General features: G+C 54.8%; 2 protein-coding genes across 10 annotated transcripts in view; one reads left to right on the forward strand and one right to left on the reverse strand.

The window, feature by feature from the left end:
* The window catches only part of Pik3cd (phosphatidylinositol-4,5-bisphosphate 3-kinase catalytic subunit delta), a 49,204-nt gene extending 37,522 nt beyond the window's left edge, over positions 1 to 11,682 (forward strand). For 4 of the 6 annotated variants that reach the window (XM_027947475.2, XM_027947473.2, XM_071617326.1 and 1 more), the window contains 16 exons: positions 3 to 224; positions 796 to 892; positions 981 to 1,111; positions 1,491 to 1,541; positions 1,614 to 1,781; positions 1,866 to 1,987; positions 2,200 to 2,343; positions 2,490 to 2,589; positions 2,729 to 2,907; positions 3,009 to 3,121; positions 3,296 to 3,374; positions 4,074 to 4,241; positions 4,810 to 4,933; positions 5,104 to 5,249; positions 5,581 to 5,713; positions 6,426 to 8,399. In XM_027947475.2, the coding sequence (XP_027803276.2) occupies positions 3 to 224; positions 796 to 892; positions 981 to 1,111; positions 1,491 to 1,541; positions 1,614 to 1,781; positions 1,866 to 1,987; positions 2,200 to 2,343; positions 2,490 to 2,589; positions 2,729 to 2,907; positions 3,009 to 3,121; positions 3,296 to 3,374; positions 4,074 to 4,241; positions 4,810 to 4,933; positions 5,104 to 5,249; positions 5,581 to 5,713; positions 6,426 to 6,563 (2,115 nt within the window). In that variant the 3' untranslated portion in view covers positions 6,564 to 8,399. Of the gene's footprint in view, positions 1 to 2; positions 225 to 795; positions 893 to 980; positions 1,112 to 1,490; positions 1,542 to 1,613; positions 1,782 to 1,865; positions 1,988 to 2,199; positions 2,344 to 2,489; positions 2,590 to 2,728; positions 2,908 to 3,008; positions 3,122 to 3,295; positions 3,375 to 4,073; positions 4,242 to 4,809; positions 4,934 to 5,103; positions 5,250 to 5,580; positions 5,714 to 6,425; positions 8,400 to 10,627 lie in introns of those variants that run through there. The other 2 variants (XR_011708742.1, XM_027947476.2) reach the window with 2 other exon arrangements.
* Clstn1 (calsyntenin 1) overlaps positions 8,470 to 20,867 on the reverse strand; it is a 67,890-nt gene continuing 55,492 nt past the window's right edge. For 2 of the 4 annotated variants that reach the window (XM_071617328.1, XM_071617327.1), the window contains 10 exons: positions 20,147 to 20,309; positions 17,010 to 17,066; positions 15,757 to 15,914; positions 15,368 to 15,516; positions 14,850 to 15,076; positions 14,196 to 14,366; positions 13,724 to 13,869; positions 12,499 to 12,634; positions 12,042 to 12,226; positions 8,470 to 10,078 (listed from right to left, as the gene is read on the reverse strand). In XM_071617328.1, coding sequence (XP_071473429.1) covers positions 9,878 to 10,078; positions 12,042 to 12,226; positions 12,499 to 12,634; positions 13,724 to 13,869; positions 14,196 to 14,366; positions 14,850 to 15,076; positions 15,368 to 15,516; positions 15,757 to 15,914; positions 17,010 to 17,066; positions 20,147 to 20,309 — 1,593 coding nt within the window. In that variant the 3' untranslated portion in view covers positions 8,470 to 9,877. The remainder of the gene's footprint in view (positions 10,079 to 12,041; positions 12,227 to 12,498; positions 12,635 to 13,723; positions 13,870 to 14,195; positions 14,367 to 14,849; positions 15,077 to 15,367; positions 15,517 to 15,756; positions 15,915 to 17,009; positions 17,067 to 20,146; positions 20,310 to 20,867) is intronic. The other 2 variants (XM_027947435.2, XM_071617329.1) reach the window with 1 other exon arrangement.

Here is a 20,867-nt window from a genome sequence, read left to right on the forward strand (position 1 = left end):
AGCTGGTGGTGCAGGCCGGGCTCTTCCACGGCAACGAGATGCTGTGCAAGACGGTGTCCAGCTCGGAGGTGAGCGTGTGCTCGGAGCCTGTGTGGAGGCAGCGTCTGGAGTTTGACATCAACGTCTGCGACCTGCCGCGCATGGCCCGGCTCTGCTTTGCGCTCTACGCGGTGGTGGAGAAGGCCAAGAAGGCGCGCTCCACCAAGAAGAAGTCCAAGAAGGCGGTGGGTCAGCTGGCTGGGTGGGGGGGCCCAGGCCTCAGACACCAGTGCAGCCCCTTGCTGGGGCCTCTTGCCATCCAGCTCCATGGGCAGGCACCCGGAGGACAGGGGTCCTGGGAGGGCCTGGGGACCCCCGCCTCCCTGCCCATCCTAGTCTGGCTCCCTGCCTTGCCTGAGTGACAGTTTATGACAACCTGACTTGAAATATCTGGCCCAGCCCTGTGGCCCTTAGGGGTCCTGGAAGCAGCTCCCTGGGTGGAAGGACCAACAGTGTTCTCAGGGGGACAGAAAGACCTGAGTCCGTGGCTGCCTGGGGAAGGGGTGTGACTGGGCCCCAAGTCACTAGGCCCAGGATGTGATTTGCCCCGCCACCTGGGCCAGCTCTGGGACTGGTGTGACCGACTCGGGTTTCTCTGGAAGCTGTGTGTGATGTAGGCAGCAGGGAAGGGGTTTAGCTGGGAGACCTTTGATGGGGTCTTCTCTCCTGCTTGGCCTGGAGGCTGGTTCCATTCTGGCGATGAGCAAGAGGAACTCGTGTGCATGGCTGGCCCTGACCCGTGGTCTCCTTCCCCAGGACTGCCCCATCGCCTGGGCCAACCTCATGCTGTTCGACTACAAGGACCAGCTCAAGACTGGGGAGCGCTGCCTCTACATGTGGCCCTCTGTCCCAGGTGGGCCCAGGCCCAGCAGGGAGAGGCTTTCAGAGGGTGAGGGTCCCAGAACTGGTTCCCCTACAACTACATCTGTCCCTGCCTTCAGATGAGAAAGGAGAGCTGCTGAACCCCACGGGCAGCGTGCGCAGCAATCCCAACACAGAGAGTGCTGCCACCCTGGTCATCTGCCTGCCCGAGGTGGCCCCCCACCCTGTGTACTACCCTGCCCTGGAGAAGGTCAGTGAGGCCCTTCCTGGAAGCTGAGGGCTGACCAGGAGCTTTCCTGGAGCTCCTCAGAGGGGGTCCCTGGCCGCCCCAGGAAAGCTACTCCTGGGAGCTGGGTCATCATGCTGATTTGGGGGCTTCCAGGAGCTATTTGGCCCACCAGGGGACATTGGTGATGTCTGGTGACATTTTGATGTCACAGCCAATGGGAGAGGTGCTCCTGGCATGTGACAGGCCGAGGCCAGGGATGCTGCTGAATGCCCTGCACTGTGCAGGAGGGTTCCCACCAGCAAGAGTGGTCGGCAGCAGTGCTGAGGCGCAGACCCCCTGCCTGGAGCCCTGCCAGGGCCGGCCCAGGCCTGGGAGCTCACAGCAGGGCCACTTGTTGCAGATCCTGGAGCTGGGGCGTCACGGGGAGCGTGGGCGTGCCACTGAGGAGGAGGTGAGCTGGGGTCCTGGCGGGGCCTGGAGCCAGGGGCTGGGATGGAGGCCTCACCCTGCCTGCGCCCCTTAGCAGCTGCAGCTGCGGGAAATCCTGGAGCGGCGGGGGTCGGGGGAGCTATACGAGCACGAGAAGGACCTGGTGTGGAAGATGCGACATGAAGTACAGGAGCGCTTCCCGGAGGCGCTGGCCCGCCTGCTGCTGGTCACCAAGTGGAACAAGCACGAGGATGTGGCCCAGGTGGGCGGAGAGGGGCACGGGGCAGAGCTGGGGGTAGAGGGATAGCAGCAGGCCACCCACCCCTGACCGCAAAGCGCCCTCCAGATGCTCTACCTGCTGTGCTCCTGGCCCGAGCTGCCCGTCCTGAGTGCCCTGGAGCTGCTGGACTTCAGCTTCCCCGACTGCCACGTGGGCTCCTTCGCCATCAAGTCCCTGCGGAAACTGACGTGAGTCCCAGCCGGGCACTGAGGCCCTCGGGCTGCCTGCTCCTCACTGAGACAGCTCACCCTGGCAACCTGGAAGTGGGTGCTGGGTGGGGAGAAGCCTGGTCTTGCTCCAGCCTAGGCTGGCCTCCCCCTCCTTTCCGGCCACCTGCCCACTGCAGACCTCTGTCCTGAGTTTCGGAGCGACAGACCCAACCAGCCTTCCTCCCCTGCAGGGACGACGAGCTTTTCCAGTACTTGCTGCAGCTGGTGCAGGTCCTCAAGTATGAGTCCTACCTGGACTGCGAGCTGACCAAATTCTTGCTGGACCGGGCCCTGGCCAACCGCAAGATCGGCCACTTCCTCTTCTGGCATCTCCGGTAGCTGGATGCACCGCCTCTGGCTCCTTGGGAACCTAGGGGATGAGGGTCCTCGGGATGAGTGTCCTTCTGACCTCATGTTTCCTGGGCTGGGGAGGGGTTATGTGTCCCTCCTGGCCATGCTCAGTCCTGTCTTGTCCCTCCAGCTCTGAGATGCACGTGCCGTCAGTGGCCTTGCGCTTTGGCCTCATCATGGAGGCCTACTGCAGGGGCAGCACCCACCACATGAAGGTGCTGATGAAGCAGGTGAGGCTCAGAGCGCCTGAGCCCCAGATGGGCTCCCATTCCAGGCAGGGCCAGCCCTGGCCCCTTCACCATCACCCGATCACCCTCCTGGTTCTGGCTCGGGTCATGCGCACTGCTGCTATTCCACTCTGCCCACCAGGGGGAAGCACTCAGTAAGCTGAAGGCACTGAATGACTTTGTGAAGGTGAGCTCTCAGAAGACCACCAAACCCCAAACCAAGGAGCTCATGCACTTGTGCATGCGCCAGGAGACCTACCTGGAGGCCCTCTCACACCTGCAATCCCCACTGGACCCCAGCACACTTCTGGCAGAAGTCTGGTGAGCCCCAAGCCCGGCCCCATGCGAAGCCAGCCCCCCAAGTCCCCCTTCCCCGCCTGGACCCCCAGCCTGCCGAGGCCAACATCGCCCTCTGCTGGCAGTGTGGAGCAGTGCACCTTTATGGACTCCAAGATGAAACCTTTGTGGATTATGTACAGCAGCGAGGAGGCGGGCAGCGCTGGCAGCGTGGGCATCATCTTTAAGAATGGGGATGGTGAGCCAGGCTGGGCAGGGGACCTGCTGAGGCCTTGGCCTGCCCGCCCAGGCCTGTACTACTCTGCGGGAGGGTCCCAGGGGGTACCCTGAGAAGACAGAGCTCAGGGACTCTGAGCATTGCAGGGGTGGATAGCCCACCAGGAACTCCCGCCCTTCCTCCTGGCCCCTGCAGATCTCCGCCAGGACATGCTGACTCTGCAGATGATCCAGCTCATGGACGTCCTGTGGAAGCAGGAGGGCCTGGACCTAAGGTGGGGGCCTCTGACAGTCACCTGTTTGGGCCTGTAACAGGCCTCACAGTCTGTGCCTCTGGAGGGGTCCCTGGTCTAAACCATCACCACCGTGTCAGCTGGGAGAGGGGCTGCTCTCAGAAGAGCAGGGAGCTGGGCAGGGTGGCTCAGGCCTGTAATCCCAGCACCTCGGGAGGCTGAGGCAGGAGGATTGCGAGTTCAAAGCCAGCCTCAGCAATGGCAAGGCGCTGAGCCACTCAGTGAGACCCCGTCTCTAAATAAAATACAAAATAGGACTGGGGATGTGGCTCAGTGACAGAGCACCCCTGAGTTTAGGTCCTAATACAAAAAAAAAAAAAAGAAAGAAAGAAAAGAAAAGAACAAAACAGAGCAGGGAGGGGGAAGAGCAGCTGGAGGAGGGTGGGCAAGGCCACTCCTGGTGCTCAGCTCCCATTTCCTGCCCTTGCTTGGGGAGCAGTGGCATCTTCTTCCAAGCCCTCTGGCTCATTCTCTTCAGAGCAAACATGAGCCCGGCCAAGGTGCGCTCTGCATCTCGGGTGTGAGTGCTGTGTCCCCCAGGCACCTTCCCCAGGGCCCCACGCCTCCCTCCTCCTCCTCAGGAACTTGAGCAGCTGCGTCCCCTGCAGTTTTGTTGGGTCCAGCAGCACCAGAGACTGCCCTTGAGCACAGTGTCTGCCTGTCTCTTCTCTCACACGCTAGGATGACCCCCTACGGCTGCCTTCCCACTGGTGACCGCACGGGGCTCATTGAGGTGGTGCTGCACTCGGACACCATTGCCAACATCCAGCTGAACAAGAGCAACATGGCCGCCACGGCCGCCTTCAACAAGGACGCCCTGCTCAACTGGCTCAAGTCCAAGAACCCTGGGTAGGTCTCAGGCCCCAGGTGGAGGCTTGCTCCTTTCTGAGAGGTGAGGGAAGGCCCGTGGCAGTCTCCATGGCCGCTTGGCTCAGCTGAGGCCTGGCCCACGTCTGGGCTGGGGTGGGGGAAGGGCACTATCCTCCGTGTCCGTTTTTTGATTGCTCCGCGCTACCATTCAAAGCTTTGGGCCTTAAAACAGTCACCGTGTGTGGTCAGTCACAAATCTGCAGCTTGAATAGGTTCTGCTGAGTGGTTCTGCTCGGGTTTGAAATGGCTGGTGCTGGCTTCCAGGGCTTTGCCTGAGCCCAGAGAATCTCCCAAGAGATGCCTAGGGACCTGGCTGTCAGTTGTACCCCTTCCCTTGGCCTCTCCTCATTTAACACATCAACCTCGTCTTCTTTGCATGGGAGTGTGTGGGAGGAGGGAGTAACTTCAAGCTGGGCAGGTGACCTATAATGGAATAATGTCTTCTGTGTTCTGTTGATTAAAGCAAGTCACAAGGCCAGACTCAGGGGAGGGCATCAGAAGGAGCCACTCCACGGTGTGGTCATGATTTTCAATCTTCCCTACCCAGAGAGGCCCTAGATCGAGCCATTGAGGAGTTCACTCTCTCCTGTGCCGGCTACTGTGTGGCCACCTACGTGTTGGGCATCGGCGATCGGCACAGTGACAACATCATGATTCGTGAGAGTGGGCAGGTAAGGGGCACGGTGGGCATCTGCCAGGTAGGTCTGTCCTCCAGCCTAGCCCACTGGTCCCTCTGCCCTGCCCATGGCTCCCAGAAGAGTGCCCCAAGCCCTCCTGGCTTCCTGTTCCCAGAGCCTGGCTTTGTGACACCTATTCGGTCTGTGCCCTTCCCTCCCCTCAGCTCTTCCACATTGACTTTGGCCACTTTCTGGGGAATTTCAAGACCAAGTTTGGAATCAACCGTGAACGAGTCCCATTCATCCTCACCTACGACTTTGTCCACGTGATTCAGCAGGGCAAGACTAGTAACAGTGAGAAGTTTGAAAGGTGAGGGTGCCTAGGGCCCCAGTGAGGGGACAGTTCCCAGCCAGGCGGCAGGGACAGGAACTCGGCCCTCAGCCTAACTCTGGTCTCCACCCTGGGGATGCTGCCTTATTGTCAGGTGCACCCCCAACCCCAGAGCACCCTCTTGGGCAGTGCAGGGAGGAGGTCCATGGGTGGTGTAGGAGGCCTGGGCAGGGGCATTAGTTAGAGGAACTGGGTACATCCATGACCAAAGGCAGACACTCAGGGGCAATTGGATGCAGACCAGCTGCTGGCATTGGGCTGGGCGTGGCTGGGAGGACCCAGGCCTCACCTGCTGCCTCCTCCCCTGCAGGTTCCGGGGCTACTGTGAGCGGGCCTACACCATCCTGCGGCGCCACGGGCTCCTCTTCCTCCACCTCTTTGCTCTGATGCGGGCAGCAGGCCTGCCTGAGCTCAGCTGCTCCAAAGACATCCAGTATTTGAAGGTATGCCAGCTCAGGGCCACACCAGGCAGAAGGCCAGGGCACTGTGCACCTCCCAAGTCCTGCCCAAGCAGTTCAGGGACCTGGGAAGTCCACCTATAAGCCGTCCCGGACCCAGCAGAACAGCCTAGTGGGAAGTGTCAGGGCGATGAGCTCCCGGGCCTAGTCCTGCCCAGTTGCAGGTTCCTTCTAGGTTTACAAGACGCTTTTCCTTCCTGTGCCTTCATTGGTGAGGCAGGGTGGGCAAGGGTGAAGGCTGGCTGCACACTGTAGGGCGTTCCGGAAAGCTGCCCCAGCCCTCTCGCAGTCAAGGTGAGGCCGCCTGGCCATCTGGGGCCTCAGGGCCAAGACACCTTTGGGCCAGGGGCTTTGTGTGGGTCTGGGACCAAAGAGGGAGATATGGGTGGCTCGCTCCTAATTCCCTGAGTGCAGTTCTTTAAGGAGGGAATTTCAAGGGGCTGGGGCTGGGGCTGGGGCTCAGCAGTAGAGCGCTCGCCTAGCAAGGCGCTGGGTTCGATCCTCAGCATCACATAAAAATGAATAAATAAATGTAAATAAAGGTATCTGTCCAACTATAACTAAAAACTGTTTTTTTAAAAAGGATAGAATTTCAAATACTCCGAGGGGGCAAAGGTACAGGGAGGCAGGAGGGGCTGCAGGTGCTGCAGGGACAGGATCCCTGAATGTTGACACTGCCATGACAATTCTGTCCCAGGACTCTCTGGCGCTGGGCAAGACGGAGGAGGAAGCGCTCAAGCACTTCCGGGTGAAGTTCAACGAAGCTCTGAGGGAGAGCTGGAAGACCAAAGTGAACTGGCTGGCACACAACGTGTCCAAGGACAACCGGCAATAGCAGCCACCTCCCAGCTGCCACACGCTGGCAAACCCGTCCTAGAAGGGGACACACCTGAACTGCACCTCACGGGGAAGGACCACACAATTGCCTTTTGTTTACACTGGTTATTTATTTATGACTCGAAATGTTTAAGGAACCAAACAGCCATAAGTGGACATGCATCCTTGTGCTGAGGAGGGACACTGTCCCGTGTCCCTAGTCAGAGCACCGTGAGCCGGGCACCTTGAGGTTGTACCTTGCTCTCGTCTGAGGACTGGCATCCCAAGTCTTCCAGCTGGTGGATCTTCCCAGCAAAGACTGACCTCCTCTTGGGGGAGCCTTCTTCCCGGGCTCCCCACCTTGGCCTCTTGTCCAGACAGGACACCTCAATCCCCAGCTATCCTCCGGCCACCTGTGTGGCCCACCCTGTGTGTCCTCCATTGACCAAGTCCCAGGCAGCTCCCGAAGAAGCCAGGGTACACTCTAGACTCAGGGATGCTTGCTCTTCACTGCTGAAGTGACTCTCGGGTACAGGATGCCCCCACCTTTTTTTCTCTGCGGGTAAGAAAATAATAGCCAAACTATTTACTGAACCTCTACAGCTGGGGTGGAGCCTGCCTTGCCCCAAGTACAGTACAAAAACATGAGCTTGGCAGAGCTCATCCTGGTCAGGGTGAAAGGTCAGAGTGGAGTCGTGCAGTGATAGTGAACAGGCTGCCTGCTTCGGCGGGTTGATGTCCCCCAGGGCTCGCCTTTGAGAACCTGCTGGGAGTAATCACTGGCTGGGCAAGGTGGGGTCTTTCTCTCTGAGGGCACTTAGTTTGAAATGGTCCAGGTTTAGGCTTCCCAAGAGCTGGACAAATGCAGCTGTCCCTACTGCAGGTTCCGGGCCTGCCCCAGCTTTCTGAAGCCCAATCTGGTAAGGCAGCCAGGGCTAAGGCTTTTAGTTTGGGTTTTTTTTTTTTTTTTTTTTTTTTTTTTTGTACTGGGGATGGAACTCTGGGGCACTCTGTCACTGAGCTACATCCACACCCTATTTTGTATTTTATTTAGAGACAGGGTCTCACTGAGTTGCTTAGCGCCTTACCATTGCTGAGGCTGGCTTTGAACTCACAATCCTCCTGTCCCAGCCTCCCGAGCCACTGGATTACAGGCGTGCACCACCACACCAGACTAGGACTTGGGCTTTTAGAAACCCACAGTGAGCTGGGGACAGAGCCTGATGGTAGAGCATGTGCTTAGCATGCATGAGACCCTGGGTTTAACCCTCAGCACTGCAAACAAAAACCTTTTTTTAAAATAAAAAAGCCCTGGTAATGCTGATGCATGAGCAGCCCACTCAGGACCTGCTGGGCTCATTGCTGATCTCTCAGAAGCCTCCCAAGACTCAGCAGAGCCAGCAGCGGCTGCCCCTCAGCAGCCCAGGTACACAGCCTAAAAGGGATTCCAGGTGCCAGCTCTCTCCATTTTGAATAGCTGTTGTGCCACCAGAGTACCTGCCTCATCTGCAGTAGCTAGGGGGTCACACTTTTGTTCCCAACTAAATGCTGAAATTAATCAGGCCACCCGCCTTCTTTGCAATAGGAAAAACCGCGCGTACGTCCGTGTATTGTGTTATTTATTGAATTGAGTCTGGGTGCTCCGTGGAGTGGGCTGCAGGCCTTGCACACCCTCAGCAGTTTCTGGGTGTATGGTCTGTGTGCCTGGTGAGAATATTTTCTATTTTTTTAAGTCATTTCATGTTTCTGTATGGGAAAGGCAAGTTCAATATCACCGTTGTGGGCTGAGTCTGTGCAACTGTTTGTCATGAGATAAAGGCAAGTTGAAAGAAATAAAAGCCTTTTTATGTTCTTACGTTCTCGGCTCAGAAAGAAACAAGGGAACACAGAGTGAAAACGAGGCAGAAAACAGACCCCACTCGGGCTGGAGTTAGAACCAGAACTTTATTGTAGTGTATACACTTTCTGACCTAGCATCAATATACACATCTGGGAGGGGACACCGCGGCGCCACAGACTGTATGAGGACGGCCCTCTCTGTGTTAGCATCTACCGTTGTCTAAACAGAGCAGCTACGGGGACTGGACATGGAAGGGCGGCCACACAATAGCCCAGCCATCAGTGTCCTTAAAACTAGCAGTGAGGACACAGACAGCAAGCAGAACGACCCCAGGCTTACAGTCTGGCATCTGACATGTACACAAGAGCAAAGTGCTGTGTGGCTCTAGACCAAACTGCTTGCTGGCCTTCGCCTGGCCCAGAGTAGAGCAGCAGGGCTCCTGGCTCCTGGAGTGGGCGTCTGACCCCGACACAGGGGCATCCAGGGGCTGGGGTGGGGTAGATGCAGACTTTTGGAACATTCTAGAGTCTGTCTTGGGGCCTCAGGGTTTCCCTTCCTCCATTCTGAGTGCGGATCCCTCAGGGAACCGCTGCTGTCTCCAAACCAACTGGTCCAATGATCTGCACCATGGCTATCAGTGTCCATGACGCAGAGAGCTTCCCCAGCCGGCAATGCACAGTTATGAAGCATCAGTTACAGCTGCACATGGGCCCGGGTGACGTCAAGGAAGCCGCTGGTCCTGGGGAATGCACAAGAGGCCGGGGACCCCACAGTTCCCACCCCCAGCACCATGCTAGAAGTGGGCAGAATCCCAAAGAATAGACCTGGCTATTTCCACACTTCAAACACAAACCCCTGACCTGGTCCCACGCAGCAAGCCACAGCCTACAGCCCCAGGCCCTGGCCAGAGTGGGCAGGCCTCCCCATCCTAGTTTCTTGAGGGGGAGGGAACAGGAGCCAGGGTCCCTCCACTTTACGTCCCAGTCCTGGACTACACTAGCACAAAGGACACAGAGAATCCCAATTTATTTACAAAATATTAAAAAGTCAGTTGATCATCTACATATTAACCCATTCTGCCATTTTATACATGCACTAGGTTTGGAAAAAATAAAAACTTTTTTTTAAAAAGAAAAAATGATTTCCAGGTGGGAAGGAGCATTTCACCTCTGTCAGCTACAGTCAGTCACGGCAACTCTTCTGGAGGTGCGAGGTGGGCGTCTCGCCGGCTGGCAGGGGCCTGTGGTGCTGTGGCCTCTGTGCCGGCAGGAGGCGGCAGGGAGGAAGGGCCAGCTCCTGGCTTAGGGGAGAGCGATCCAGCGGGGACAGGCAGAGGGCGGGAGCCTACAGTCCTACACATGGGCATGGAAGGACGATCAGCAACAGGGGGTCTGCAGACCTGCTGGCCAAAGTGACTTTGTACATCGAGGACCCACGGGCTGGGAGAGGGTGGCAGGTGTTCTGAGGCAGGGACGCAGGAGCCCGGGGTGCATTCAGTAGCTGAGCGTGGAGTCGTCCCACTCCAGCTGCTGCTGCCGGTTGGCGTTCTGGCCGTCCCCAGGGCCACCCTCCTCCTCCTCACTGCTCTCCGACTCAGCGCTGGTGATGTCTTCCTCCTCCTCTCCATCCTCGCTCTCCTCTTCCTCCTCCTCTTCCTCTTCCTCCTCCTCACTGCTGTGCTGGTCCTCGTAGGTCTACAATTAGAGAGGCATGAGTCTAGCTCATGGCCCAATCCCCAGAGTCCACCCTCCAGGAGCAGTAGCAGAAGGGAGACTGCTAAGAGCCATAGCCAAGTAGTAATGATGCATGGCATTTTGGGTTGAAAGGTGACGCCAGCAAGCCATTGAGATGACATGATTATGTTAAGATCTGCATTCAAATGGATATTAGACCCCTGCTGTCCACCTTGGCCTGCTACTTTGGAGCTCTAGCGGGACTCCCAAAGAGTTCCCATTGGTTGGGAAAGTGCAGTAACAGGAAATTTTATATGAGGAGCGCTCATGAATAAATGGATCCGAATTTTTTTTTATTCACGTGATTTTAATGGTTTAATTTAAATTGGGTAAACAGCTGTTGAGGATTGTTTTAATATGTGAACAAATAAGGAGGTTAACAGATCTGTTTATTTACTTTCACCTTTCCTTTTCATTATATTTAATAATTCTGTTCAGGATAATGTAAATTGTTCAGAAAATTGTTTTCTTAATACCTGTTGGAATGTTACATAATTTTTTTTTTTTTAGCATCATTGTCAGAATTCCTATCTTTATCCCAGTGCCGGTGAAGACAAAGATGAAACCAAACTACAGCTTCTTCGACAGTTATCACAACAAACTGTATAAACTGATGCATCAACGAATAATAACTCAACAAGTAATGCTCAATCAAGGAGTCGATTTACTTTGGGAGGAAATGGACATATTGATAGATTCCTCCGATTTGAACTGCTTGCAGAACTTGCCTGGGCTATGTATCACTTGTATACATTGTGAACTATCTGTTGGTGCAGCAAATTGTGGTAGTGCTGGCGTATCTTTGCTGATGGTGTCACCGGTGATACAATTTTTCTAAAGGAGCCATCAATTGGCTTGGTGTCATGGAATTTCTGTATCCTCCTCCCTTCTAGTGATGGTCTAAAATTTGGGGGCCAACAGAGGTGAGGCAAAGAACCTCACCCCCCCACTGGCACGAAGGCCAAATTTGGGGGCCAACAGAGGTGAGGCAAAGAACCTCACCCCCCAACTGGTGCATAGGCCTATCCACAAGTATGGCTGTGTGCTGGACCGGTAGTCAGTGACGGGTATGACCCAATTGCAGCGGTACCAACCTAAGACAGGAGGCTGACGCCTAGAGGTCAGCTCATCCGATGACGGGTAAGGACCATATGTTTTATTGGACAACCTAACAGGCACGGTCCCTAAGCCACATTGCTTGTTGCTTAATTAAACAGAAGGGGGGAGATGCTAAGAGCCATAGCCAAGTAGTAATGATGCATGGCATTTTTGGTTGAAAGGTGACGCCAGCAAGCCATTGAGATGATATGATTATGTTAAGATCTGCATTCAAATGGATATTAGACCCCTGCTGTCCACCTTGGCCTGCTACTTTGGAGCTCTAGCGGGACTCCCAAAGAGTTCCCATTGGTTGGGAAAGTGCGGTAGGAGGGAATTCCGGAGGAGGGATTTCCTGTTGGGGTAGTGTGTCGGGGAGAACGCCGCGTGTGTGGTTCGGCATATTTTTCCCGGGAGAGTGCGTGGCATTGGCGGGAGTTTCAGAAATAAAGTTTGTTCCTGCTTGAGTGGCTCGTCATTTTGTGCCCAGCCAGACTGTGGCAGGAGACACCCCCAGAGAGAGAGACTGGCCAGAGAAAGAGGCCTGGGCATTGCTGAGTGGCCTCTCCCCCATAGAGTCGAGGCATGCAGAGCTCCAAGATGGGGGCACTGGGGTCCCTGGGTGGAGAACTGTCTCTGGATAGAGCAGGAGGGAGCCCCAGCCTGGGGCCAGCTCTCTCTGCACTTACACTTACTAGGGGGTATGACCCTCAGGAAGGCCCCTCGAGCCTCAGCCTACCCCTCTGGATATGAGGACCCTAGCTCACAGAGGCGTGCGGTTGCAAGGCGCAGGCATACAGACATGAGGTGCCCGGTCTGCTCCTACCTCCATGGGGTTCACCGTGATGGTCAAGGCAGAGTCATCCCAGTCCATCTCATTCTCCTTCCCTGTGTCCTGGTCCCGCATGGTTCGCTGATGTGCAGCCCGGATCCGAAACACCCCCAGGATGATCATGAACACCAGGAAGCTGACGCAGACCACAATCACTACAGTGGCGGTGCTCGGGACGACTGTCGAAGGAGTGAAAGGACAAATAAGGCTTCAGAGAGGTCGCCCAGCTGGAGGGCCTTCCCAACTGTCCTCCTCAGCTTTCTGAGGACGGGACACTCCACCTGACCCCCGGAGTCAGAAACACCGGAAATAGCTCTGCCCGGGTCACTGTGGCTATGGGAGGGCTCTCATTTCCTCAAGTGTGACAGGGAACAGCTAAGTGGGGCAGGGGTGTCCACTTGAGCCCTGTGTGACACTCAGTGTTTCCACCCATGTGCCTCCAGCATCCTACCTGCAAATGGGTGAGGATTGGCCAGGTTGTGGCCTGACAGGTCAACAAAGGACCTATGCTCGGGGTGAACAAACTGTGGCTGGGCGGCCATGTGGCTGGCGTGCTCCACAGGGTTGGCGGTGTGGATCACATTCACCTGCAATGGAGAGAAAGGATCACTGGGACGGGCGTCCTGAGTGTGTCCAAGGGAAGAAATGGGGTGGCAGCTGGTATGAGCAGTGCTACTTAGAGTGTCCTCTGGCCCTGCTGGAAGCCAATAGTGCATCGTCCATGAGCAGGAAAAACAAAGAGCGAGCACCTAGAGACCACTGTTACAGCCTGATGTCCACGTCCAAGAAACAGCACTTCTCTAATGATCCCTGTTCGGTGCACTTCATCAAATAACCCAGCCACAGAGCCAAGCAGCAGACCAGCCTCCGGGCCTCGCCACTCAGCAAGTGCTTGGTAGACAACGTTCCTCCTTTAGGCTCAAGCCTGGCCACGAGAGAGGGCAATATCATAACTGTGTGTTTCCTTTCTAATCAGTTATCCTTTGGCTCAAATAAAATCCTCATCAACATTGTGAAGTGGGTCCACTGCTGCCACTGAGGTCCTGGTGAAGATGGCCAATTGCTAAGAATAACTCTGGGTCCATTTCCCCAGACCACAGAGGCCTCTAGCAATGAGCAAGCCACAGGAGAGGCCACTGAAGGCTTTAGAGCAGGATGCTGCCCTGCCTGAGTTACACTGCCAGCCAGGGAAGCATCAGCCCTGCCTGGGGTGTGTCCCTGCATCAGCCCAAGGACCCAAATTCACTCTCAACAGAGCCAGTGACCTGGCATAGCTACAAAGATGCTTTAGTTCCCCGGCTGCTGTTCTTTCTAAAAGAGTATCCTCATGTCTCACATCAAAACCTGACACAGCGATCTCGTCCCTCCCTGCACCTTCTCTGCCACTTGCTCTCTATCACCTCCCCACAGAGCTTCTCAGCTCTGACTCAGGCTGTAGCAGCGGGTGGAAGGGAGCAGCAGCTTGACTCGACCACAGCGCCTCCAGCCCAACCCATCAGGACAGGCTGTGCAGGTCCACCCAGTAGGCCCAGGCTGGAGAAGGCTGCCGCTCCTGGGATGAGCCTCTTGCTGCCGTGACTGTGCTAAGGACTGGCATCTGCCAACATCAGGGCCAAGACACAGGGCCCTCCGTCACCACCAGAGCTGGCTCTTCTGGGTAGGAGCCCTATACGCACCTCCACCTTAAATTCATTGCTGAGGTAGCGGCCATTTAGCTCAGAGCAGATGAGTTTGAACTTCCGGTCGAGCAGTGACCTGGTATGCCAGTTCCGGTAGCGCAGCAGGTGCAAAACCTCTTCGTAGCTGGCCATGGTGTCCACACCTGCAGGGTCAGCGTTGAGAAGAGTGTCAGGTGGCTCGAGTTAGGAAACTGGGTGGGGCCAGAGCCAGGGCCCCAGTGGCTAAAGTCGGTACCTGGGCTGCTGAGTCAGCAGCCACATATTTGTGGCTTTCCAATTAGGAGACAAAGGCAGATCATGCGGGGCATTTAAGGGGCATGTGCTAGCTAGCCCCATCCTATGTAAGTCAGTGCTGTGTGTCCCCTTCCTGTGCAGAGGGGGACAGTATGCAGCAGTGCTGGCTCTCCTCGTGTTTGAAGATGAAGATAGAGCCAGGTGGCCAAGGGCTTTCACAGTCCACCTCTCTCACCTGTGAAGACCATGCCCAGGTCAGAGCGGCTCACTTCGATGCCCTTCTGCTGCAGGCGGGCGGTGTCCACCTCCAGGCTCTCCTGCTCCGGGTTCAGTTCCTCTCCCTCCACCGTGACCTCACAGGTGTCCAGGTCATGCACGATCTCCTCAGACACCAGGGACTCTTGAACTGCAGAAATGGCCCAACCAGAAGTCACCAAGCTGTGGGGCCCAGCAAGGCTGGCCACCCCATGATGGACAGCCAGCTCACAAACCCCTTTTAAGGACCAGCAATAGAGGTAAGGAAGAGTCACCTTTAAGAACAGGGGGCTGCTGAGGGTGTGGTTCAGTGGTAGAGAGGGTGCTTATTAGCACACACAGGCCCTGGGTTTGATCCCAGTGCAAAATAAATACACAAACAAAACAAATGAAGGTACTTCATGAATCCTGGGCAATAACAGCGGGAACACTGTCCGCCTAGGGACTGAGCCTAAAGACACATCTCAGAGCCGCACATCAGTCAGAGAAAGAGGAAAGGACCCTGAGTGGGTTTCCAAAGAGCACAATGACACCAGGCAAGTCAAAAGCCCTCCCAGGCAGAGCCCCCAAAACCCCAGAGGGAGAGCGGGGGGCATGTGCACAGCAGCAAGGTGAGGAGGCTGCCTGTGCCTACCTGTGGGGTCCTCAGGGCCATCCCCCTCGGGCTCCACTTCTCGTGTGATTGTGCTGATGATTCGAAGCTCAGGGAACAGGAAAACCCCTTCTGAGCCCTCAAACTCAGAAGCCGCTCGGGCAAAGCGATGGACACCACTCAGGCTGATCCTGGGCTCTTCCGGCTGCAAAACCATGACGTAGCCTTCGACTGGGGGGATCGCAATGCAGGGCGCCTCATTAAAACACCTACCAGCAAGAAACAGGAGGCAGTCAGGGCTCTGAAGGCCACCTGGGAATCCTCAGGTACAAAGGGTGGTGGAGGGGGACTGCACGGGTCCCCACTACCTTGGGGACAGAGAATGATGGCCCCTGCACAAACCACAGCCATCAGCAGACCTCCCACCCCACCATGTGGGAGTGTGGCGCTGGCCCTTCCTCACAGAAGGGAGGCCAGGGCATCTTGCAACCTAAAAGCACACTTTTCCTCTCAACTGTCACTGAGTGAAAATGAGCTCATTTCTAGAAATCAGGACATACTTGACTGTGCTGGTGATTTTGAGTCTGCGGATGCCTGGCGTGGGGAACTGCCGTGAGTTCAGGTAGGAGACGTGCTGCAGAGCTTTATCCAGCTCCGAGATGTCGTCTCCTTCCAAGGTCAAGGCCGACTGGCTTGGGCTTACTTGGATCTGAAATCACAGCAAAGGGATAGAAGAGGAATGAGGCTCTGATGCTGCTGCTGAGGCCCTGGCTGCTCTGGCAGAGGATTAGCCTGGATTTATTTGAATGGGTGACTTGAAAAGCTCGTATAATTCCAGGTAACAACTCAGGTGCAAACGTCATCATCCCAGAGTTCTGCCTGTTCCACTGGGCTCTCCATTGTGCCTGAGGGGCCCATGAGTGTGGGCCAGGTGGCCGCCCAGTGTTACCTGCACGCCTCTGCCGACATCTTCAGGGACCTGTAGGTCTAGCCCCTCTTTGCAGGTATACAGACAGTCAATCACCTTCTTATCTGCGAGTTTCCCAGAACGTACCGTTAGCCCAGCCAGGTTACCTCGGAAAAACTGGGTCATGTGTAAGTCGCCACCTTTGGAACAGGGGGGAGAAGAAAGAAGTCAGGCGTATGTCCCTGGCACTCCTGGTTAATTTCTCAATGCAGTGTTACCGGTGGTGGCAGCTCGATGGATGGACATGCAGGTTAGTTCTGACCAAATCCTGTTAGCCTTGCCATCTACATGGAAGCGCAATGAAGAAATTAAATTGTTTGTGATCATGCATGTGGCCTGGAGAAGAGAGGAGCTGGGGGTCCCTCACCCCAAGCCAGGAACTAAGAGGCCCCATCAGAGTCCCCACACACACAGCCTCTCCCTGGCGATGGTGGCCTACCCTGCATCCGCCACCAGGGTGTCCGGCAACACTCCCTACCAGTACCAGCCCCTGCCTGCTGGTCAGCTGAGCGCTCTGGGGGCTGCTTCCTCTAACTAGAATACACTCGAGCAGGGGAGGAACACAGGGACACTTGAAGCCGCACCCTGCCCCAGGCCTGTGGAGGCCCTTCAGGGAGCCACCGTCTTGTCGAGCCCCGTTATTTCTGTCTCCTACTTCTGCAGATATCCAGGAAGCAGAGACATGACCAGGAAAACAAAAACCCACCAAATGGTCCCTGATGGACTAGAACAAAGAGCCAAAATCTACACCAGCCTTGAAGTGACGGAGAAGAGACAGACCTTCATGGGTCTTGTCTGACAAAGTCACTGGGCATGGCAAGCCATCACTAGGGATTGAGATTTCTAAGAAATAGCTATTTGAGCTTCAGTACCGAACAGGAAAGAAAGGCTAGAAGAGTCTTTTCCTGTCTTGTGGCTCAGCCGCCTGAGCACCACATGGTGGCCTCCCAAACCCAGCCTGGAGATTCAGCAGGGATCCCTGTGCAGCAAGACCAAGATAAACTTGATGAGAACTAAAAGCCTATGAGTGCTTTGAGGGAATGAGTCACGTGCCGTCCCTTCCATGGGAATCATGAGGCAGGGTGGGGGTGGGGAGCACAATGCAGTGAAGCTGCTGGGAGAGCAGCCAGGACCAAAATGCAACTTGCGTGTTTCATGCGACACGTGGAATGAATCAATGTCTCATCTTTAAATGAAACAAAACAGTGAACTGTAGGGGGGAAAAATCCAGCAACCTGCAGAGGCCATAGTCACAGGCTCAGTCTCATTGTCATTTTCAACTCCTGAATACTCTGTAGAAAAGCAAGACAGACAACAGAAAAGGACCGACAGGTTAGGCTCTTCACAGTGGATGGCGAAAATCAGTTTTGAAGCATCCAAATACAAAACCCAGAGAGAAAACCCCTCCTCAGCCCTCTGCAGGACATATTCCACCTGGGTGCGAGCGGGCACTCCATCACCCATGCCCAGACGCCAGGTCCACACCCCTCACTCTTCTTCTTCTATCCTGTCTTCCTGTATCCTCCCTGCTGCAGCATGAAATAGATTTAAAAGATGAAGAATAAAAGCACAGACATGGAATTCACAGATCCCATCATCCTGAGCCACAAGGAGGGCACCCAAGGAGAGGAGCACCGAGGCAGTGCTGCACTGCTGTCACCTGCCACCCTATGCGAGCTCTGCCCTGCTCCCAAATAGCGACAGTCTCTATACAGACACAGTGGGACAGCACACATAGGGGTCCAAGGCCTGGTGCGTGGTAAACACACACCTGTGCTTTTTGGAATCTCCAAACAGTTCGCATCTGTCTGGACTTCTAAGCAACAAAGACATTTGTAAGCACTTTCTCGGAGGAGAGGTTGAGGAACTCACCCAGAGAAGCACAAGCTATGGTGAGCCTGGGGCGCACACCAGCCACCGCTGCCACAGACATGGATTAGGGTTGAGTATAAGGCCTGGCAGGGCGGGGCGCTCGCCTCCCAGCTGAGGGTGTGACCAATGCCCTCAGGACAGCTTTCGGGGAGCAGGGCTGCTCTGGACACTGGTCTCTGCAGTCTACTGAGGCACCTCTGTTCAGCAGGGGGGAGAGGTGTCAGGTGCCAGGCTAGACCTGTGCTCAGATGAAGCCCTCTGCAGCCTCCACATCCAACACAGGGCTCCTGTAATGCACCCTTACAGGTGACACTGACGTCCTGGAGATGAGCTGCTGCCCCAGGCCCAGCTTTCTCCACAGTAAACTATCAAGGAAAGCATTTCCTATCTACCAAAAGGAAAAAGGACACCCTCCTTCTTGTTAACTAACTTTGTAGGATTTGAGTGTGTTTGGTTTGGGAATTTAAGTGAATTTTCAGCTAAGGGTGCCGAGATGGGTAAGGTAAAAAGAGAGAATAAAAAGTCATCTCTATCTGATGGCAGAGATACCATGACATGAACAGGAGCCAAAGGCAGCAGCGCGGGCTGGTGGTTCATGTTAACCACAGCAACTAAGCTCCTAGGAGAGAAGTCCCAACTAGGTTCACACCTGTGTTTTTACTCTAGTTTTAAAAATATCATTCAAGAGTTATTGTTTAATCTAGGAAGCATTGAACTGAAAAGTCTAAAAATATCAATTTTAAAAATGCTTCATAATTTGTTTCTCACTCCTTGGTCTCTCATTGCACTTCCTCATGGTTGGCTGTCACCAAAATTAAGGGATCTGCTTGAAGAGGCACATGCCAATTCACTGCCTTACTACTCTTCACTTTAAAGAACCTGCATTCTCCTAAGTATATCTGGCCAGGCATGTTAACTCACACCTGTACTCCCAGCAACTCAGGAGGCTGAGGCAGGAGGATCACAAGTTCAAGGTCAGTCTTAGCAACTTAACAAGACCCTGTCTCAAAAAAAAAGAAATCTCTCTTGTGAATTAGGCTCCCCCACCCCCATAAGTTCTTAACCCCAGTCAACCTATTGATTTTTTAGGGGGGAAAAATATTCAAAGCTCTGTTCAGGGAGCACATGTAGTGATGCTTATTTATTTATTTGTTTGTTTATTTATTTATTAGTTGTAGTTGGACACAATACCTTTATTCTATTTATTTATATGTGGTGCTGAGGATGGAACCCAGGGCCTCACACATGCTAGGCAAGTGCTCTACTGCTGAGCCACAACCCCAGCCCCCCCCCATGTAGTGATGCTGATGCCCTGAAATGAAAAGAAATGGAGTTAAGCGGGGCACATGAACCCCCAAGGGAGACTGAGGGGTCCATGAACTTGAGTCGAAAAAATTAAGGCTCATTTCCACTAACTTCTGACATGTGGCATTTCCCTTGGTTATAAATGTAGGCTACATACCACACCAGTGTTAGCAAGAACTGCAATTTGTCATCAATAAAAATCACTGATATTTTCATATCATGCCACAGCAGTTGCAGATATCAAAGTACGGTCACAAAGTGCTTCAACTTTGAACTACGGCCGCTCCAGGTCCTGCCACTAAGGCTTACTCTCCACAGGTTACTAGAGCACCATGGGCAAAACGTTCACTGCTAATTCCTCAGCACATTGGCTGCTATTTCAGGTAAGCTGGTTCTCTCGATTTCACGGGGGCTTAGGGACCGAGTGCTGTAGACTAGAGGCCCACAGGCGTCAGCAAAAGCAAAGGCTCAGCTTCGTAGGAGACGCTCAAAGGCCCAGGTCCAACGGGTCAGAGCACAGGCTGAGGGCATTGGCTGCCCGGTTTGCATCTTGGCTCCGTGGTTACCCACTGGCTGATCCTGGACCGAGCCTCTGTTTCTTTAGCTACAAAGCAGACCCTAGGGATTACTAGAGGTAGCAGATAATGGAGAGGGCCCACAGCCTGCACAAGTAAGCAGGAGGGAGTGGTGCGGCCGCTCTGGTGTGAGTCACGCCACGCCATGTGCCCCACAGAAAGCTCTCCACACCAGAGCAGTTCCCTGACCAGGTTCCTACCAGCCTGTCAAACGCTCAGAACTTGGCAGAGTCCCTCAGCCCAGAGATTTCCGAGTCCTCTATGTTGTCTGCGCCTGATCGCTGACTGTTGCTCCTTTGTTCTTGTAACTTCAGTGAGAAGATGATTTGTAAAGCAATTCCCACAACCACACACTCCCTCCGTGCTGCTCCCTCCCAGTGAGTGGGAGGGTGATGGAGTGTGCAGGGCTCACAGTCACCTTTACGGAGTACCTCGGACGGGCTGTGCTGTAGCATGACACAGCAGTGTCCCCAGAAAGGCTACGCACAGGAGGAGGAAGGGAAAGATAAAGGAAATGAGAAACCAGGGTCCGGGGTGTAAGAAGCTGGTAAGAGCCCGCTCCCACCAGCGCAGCACAGAGGCGCGATCCCATGGCTGGGCCTGGGGAGCACTGCCCTTACCTTGCCAGCAAGCTCCGACCACAAGCTGCGTTTCTATCTTGGATGAATGGAGCGGGTAATCCTCGGTCACAGAGAAGGGCTCGTGAGAGACACCATCCACGTAGAGAGCCACGCTCGGGAACTCCACGTTGAGGACAAAGTGGTGCCACTCCTCATCACAGACCTACCAGAAGCCAAGGAAGCACAAGCTGTCAACCTGCCCTCTTGTCCACAGCTGTGGAGAGAGCAGCACAGCGGGGTAAGGAGTGAATACAGGCTGCCCCAACAAGAGAAGGACTTAGAAGTCTAGTGATGAGGGCAGGGGCTGGGGCTCAGTGGCAGAGCACTTGCCTGGGACTTGTAAGGCCCTGGGTTCAATCCTCAACGCCACATAAAAATAGATAAAATAAAGATATTGTGTCCATCTACAACTAAAAAAAATTTCTTAAAAAGTTTAGTGATGAAGTGTTCTTCAAATGTCACCAACAGGGACAGAGCATCATCTCTAGGGTACTTCCCTCTCCTTGGGGCACAGGCCCCGGACAGGGGCACTGCCCAGCCCCCCACTGCCTGCAACCTACAGTCCTCCTGCCTCAGATGCCTGAGTCCCTGGGATTACAGACATGTGCCGTCACACCCGGCCTGCCTCGGATTTCTTGAAAATTATTAAGCTGTTTTTGAGGAGGTTGACAAAGATTAACAGTGAAGGGGTGCAACAATGAAGCAAGACTGACCGGGAGCT

This window comes from Marmota flaviventris, chromosome 10, assembly GCF_047511675.1.
Source record: "Marmota flaviventris isolate mMarFla1 chromosome 10, mMarFla1.hap1, whole genome shotgun sequence".
In the NCBI taxonomy this organism is placed as follows: Eukaryota; Metazoa; Chordata; class Mammalia; order Rodentia; family Sciuridae; genus Marmota; species Marmota flaviventris.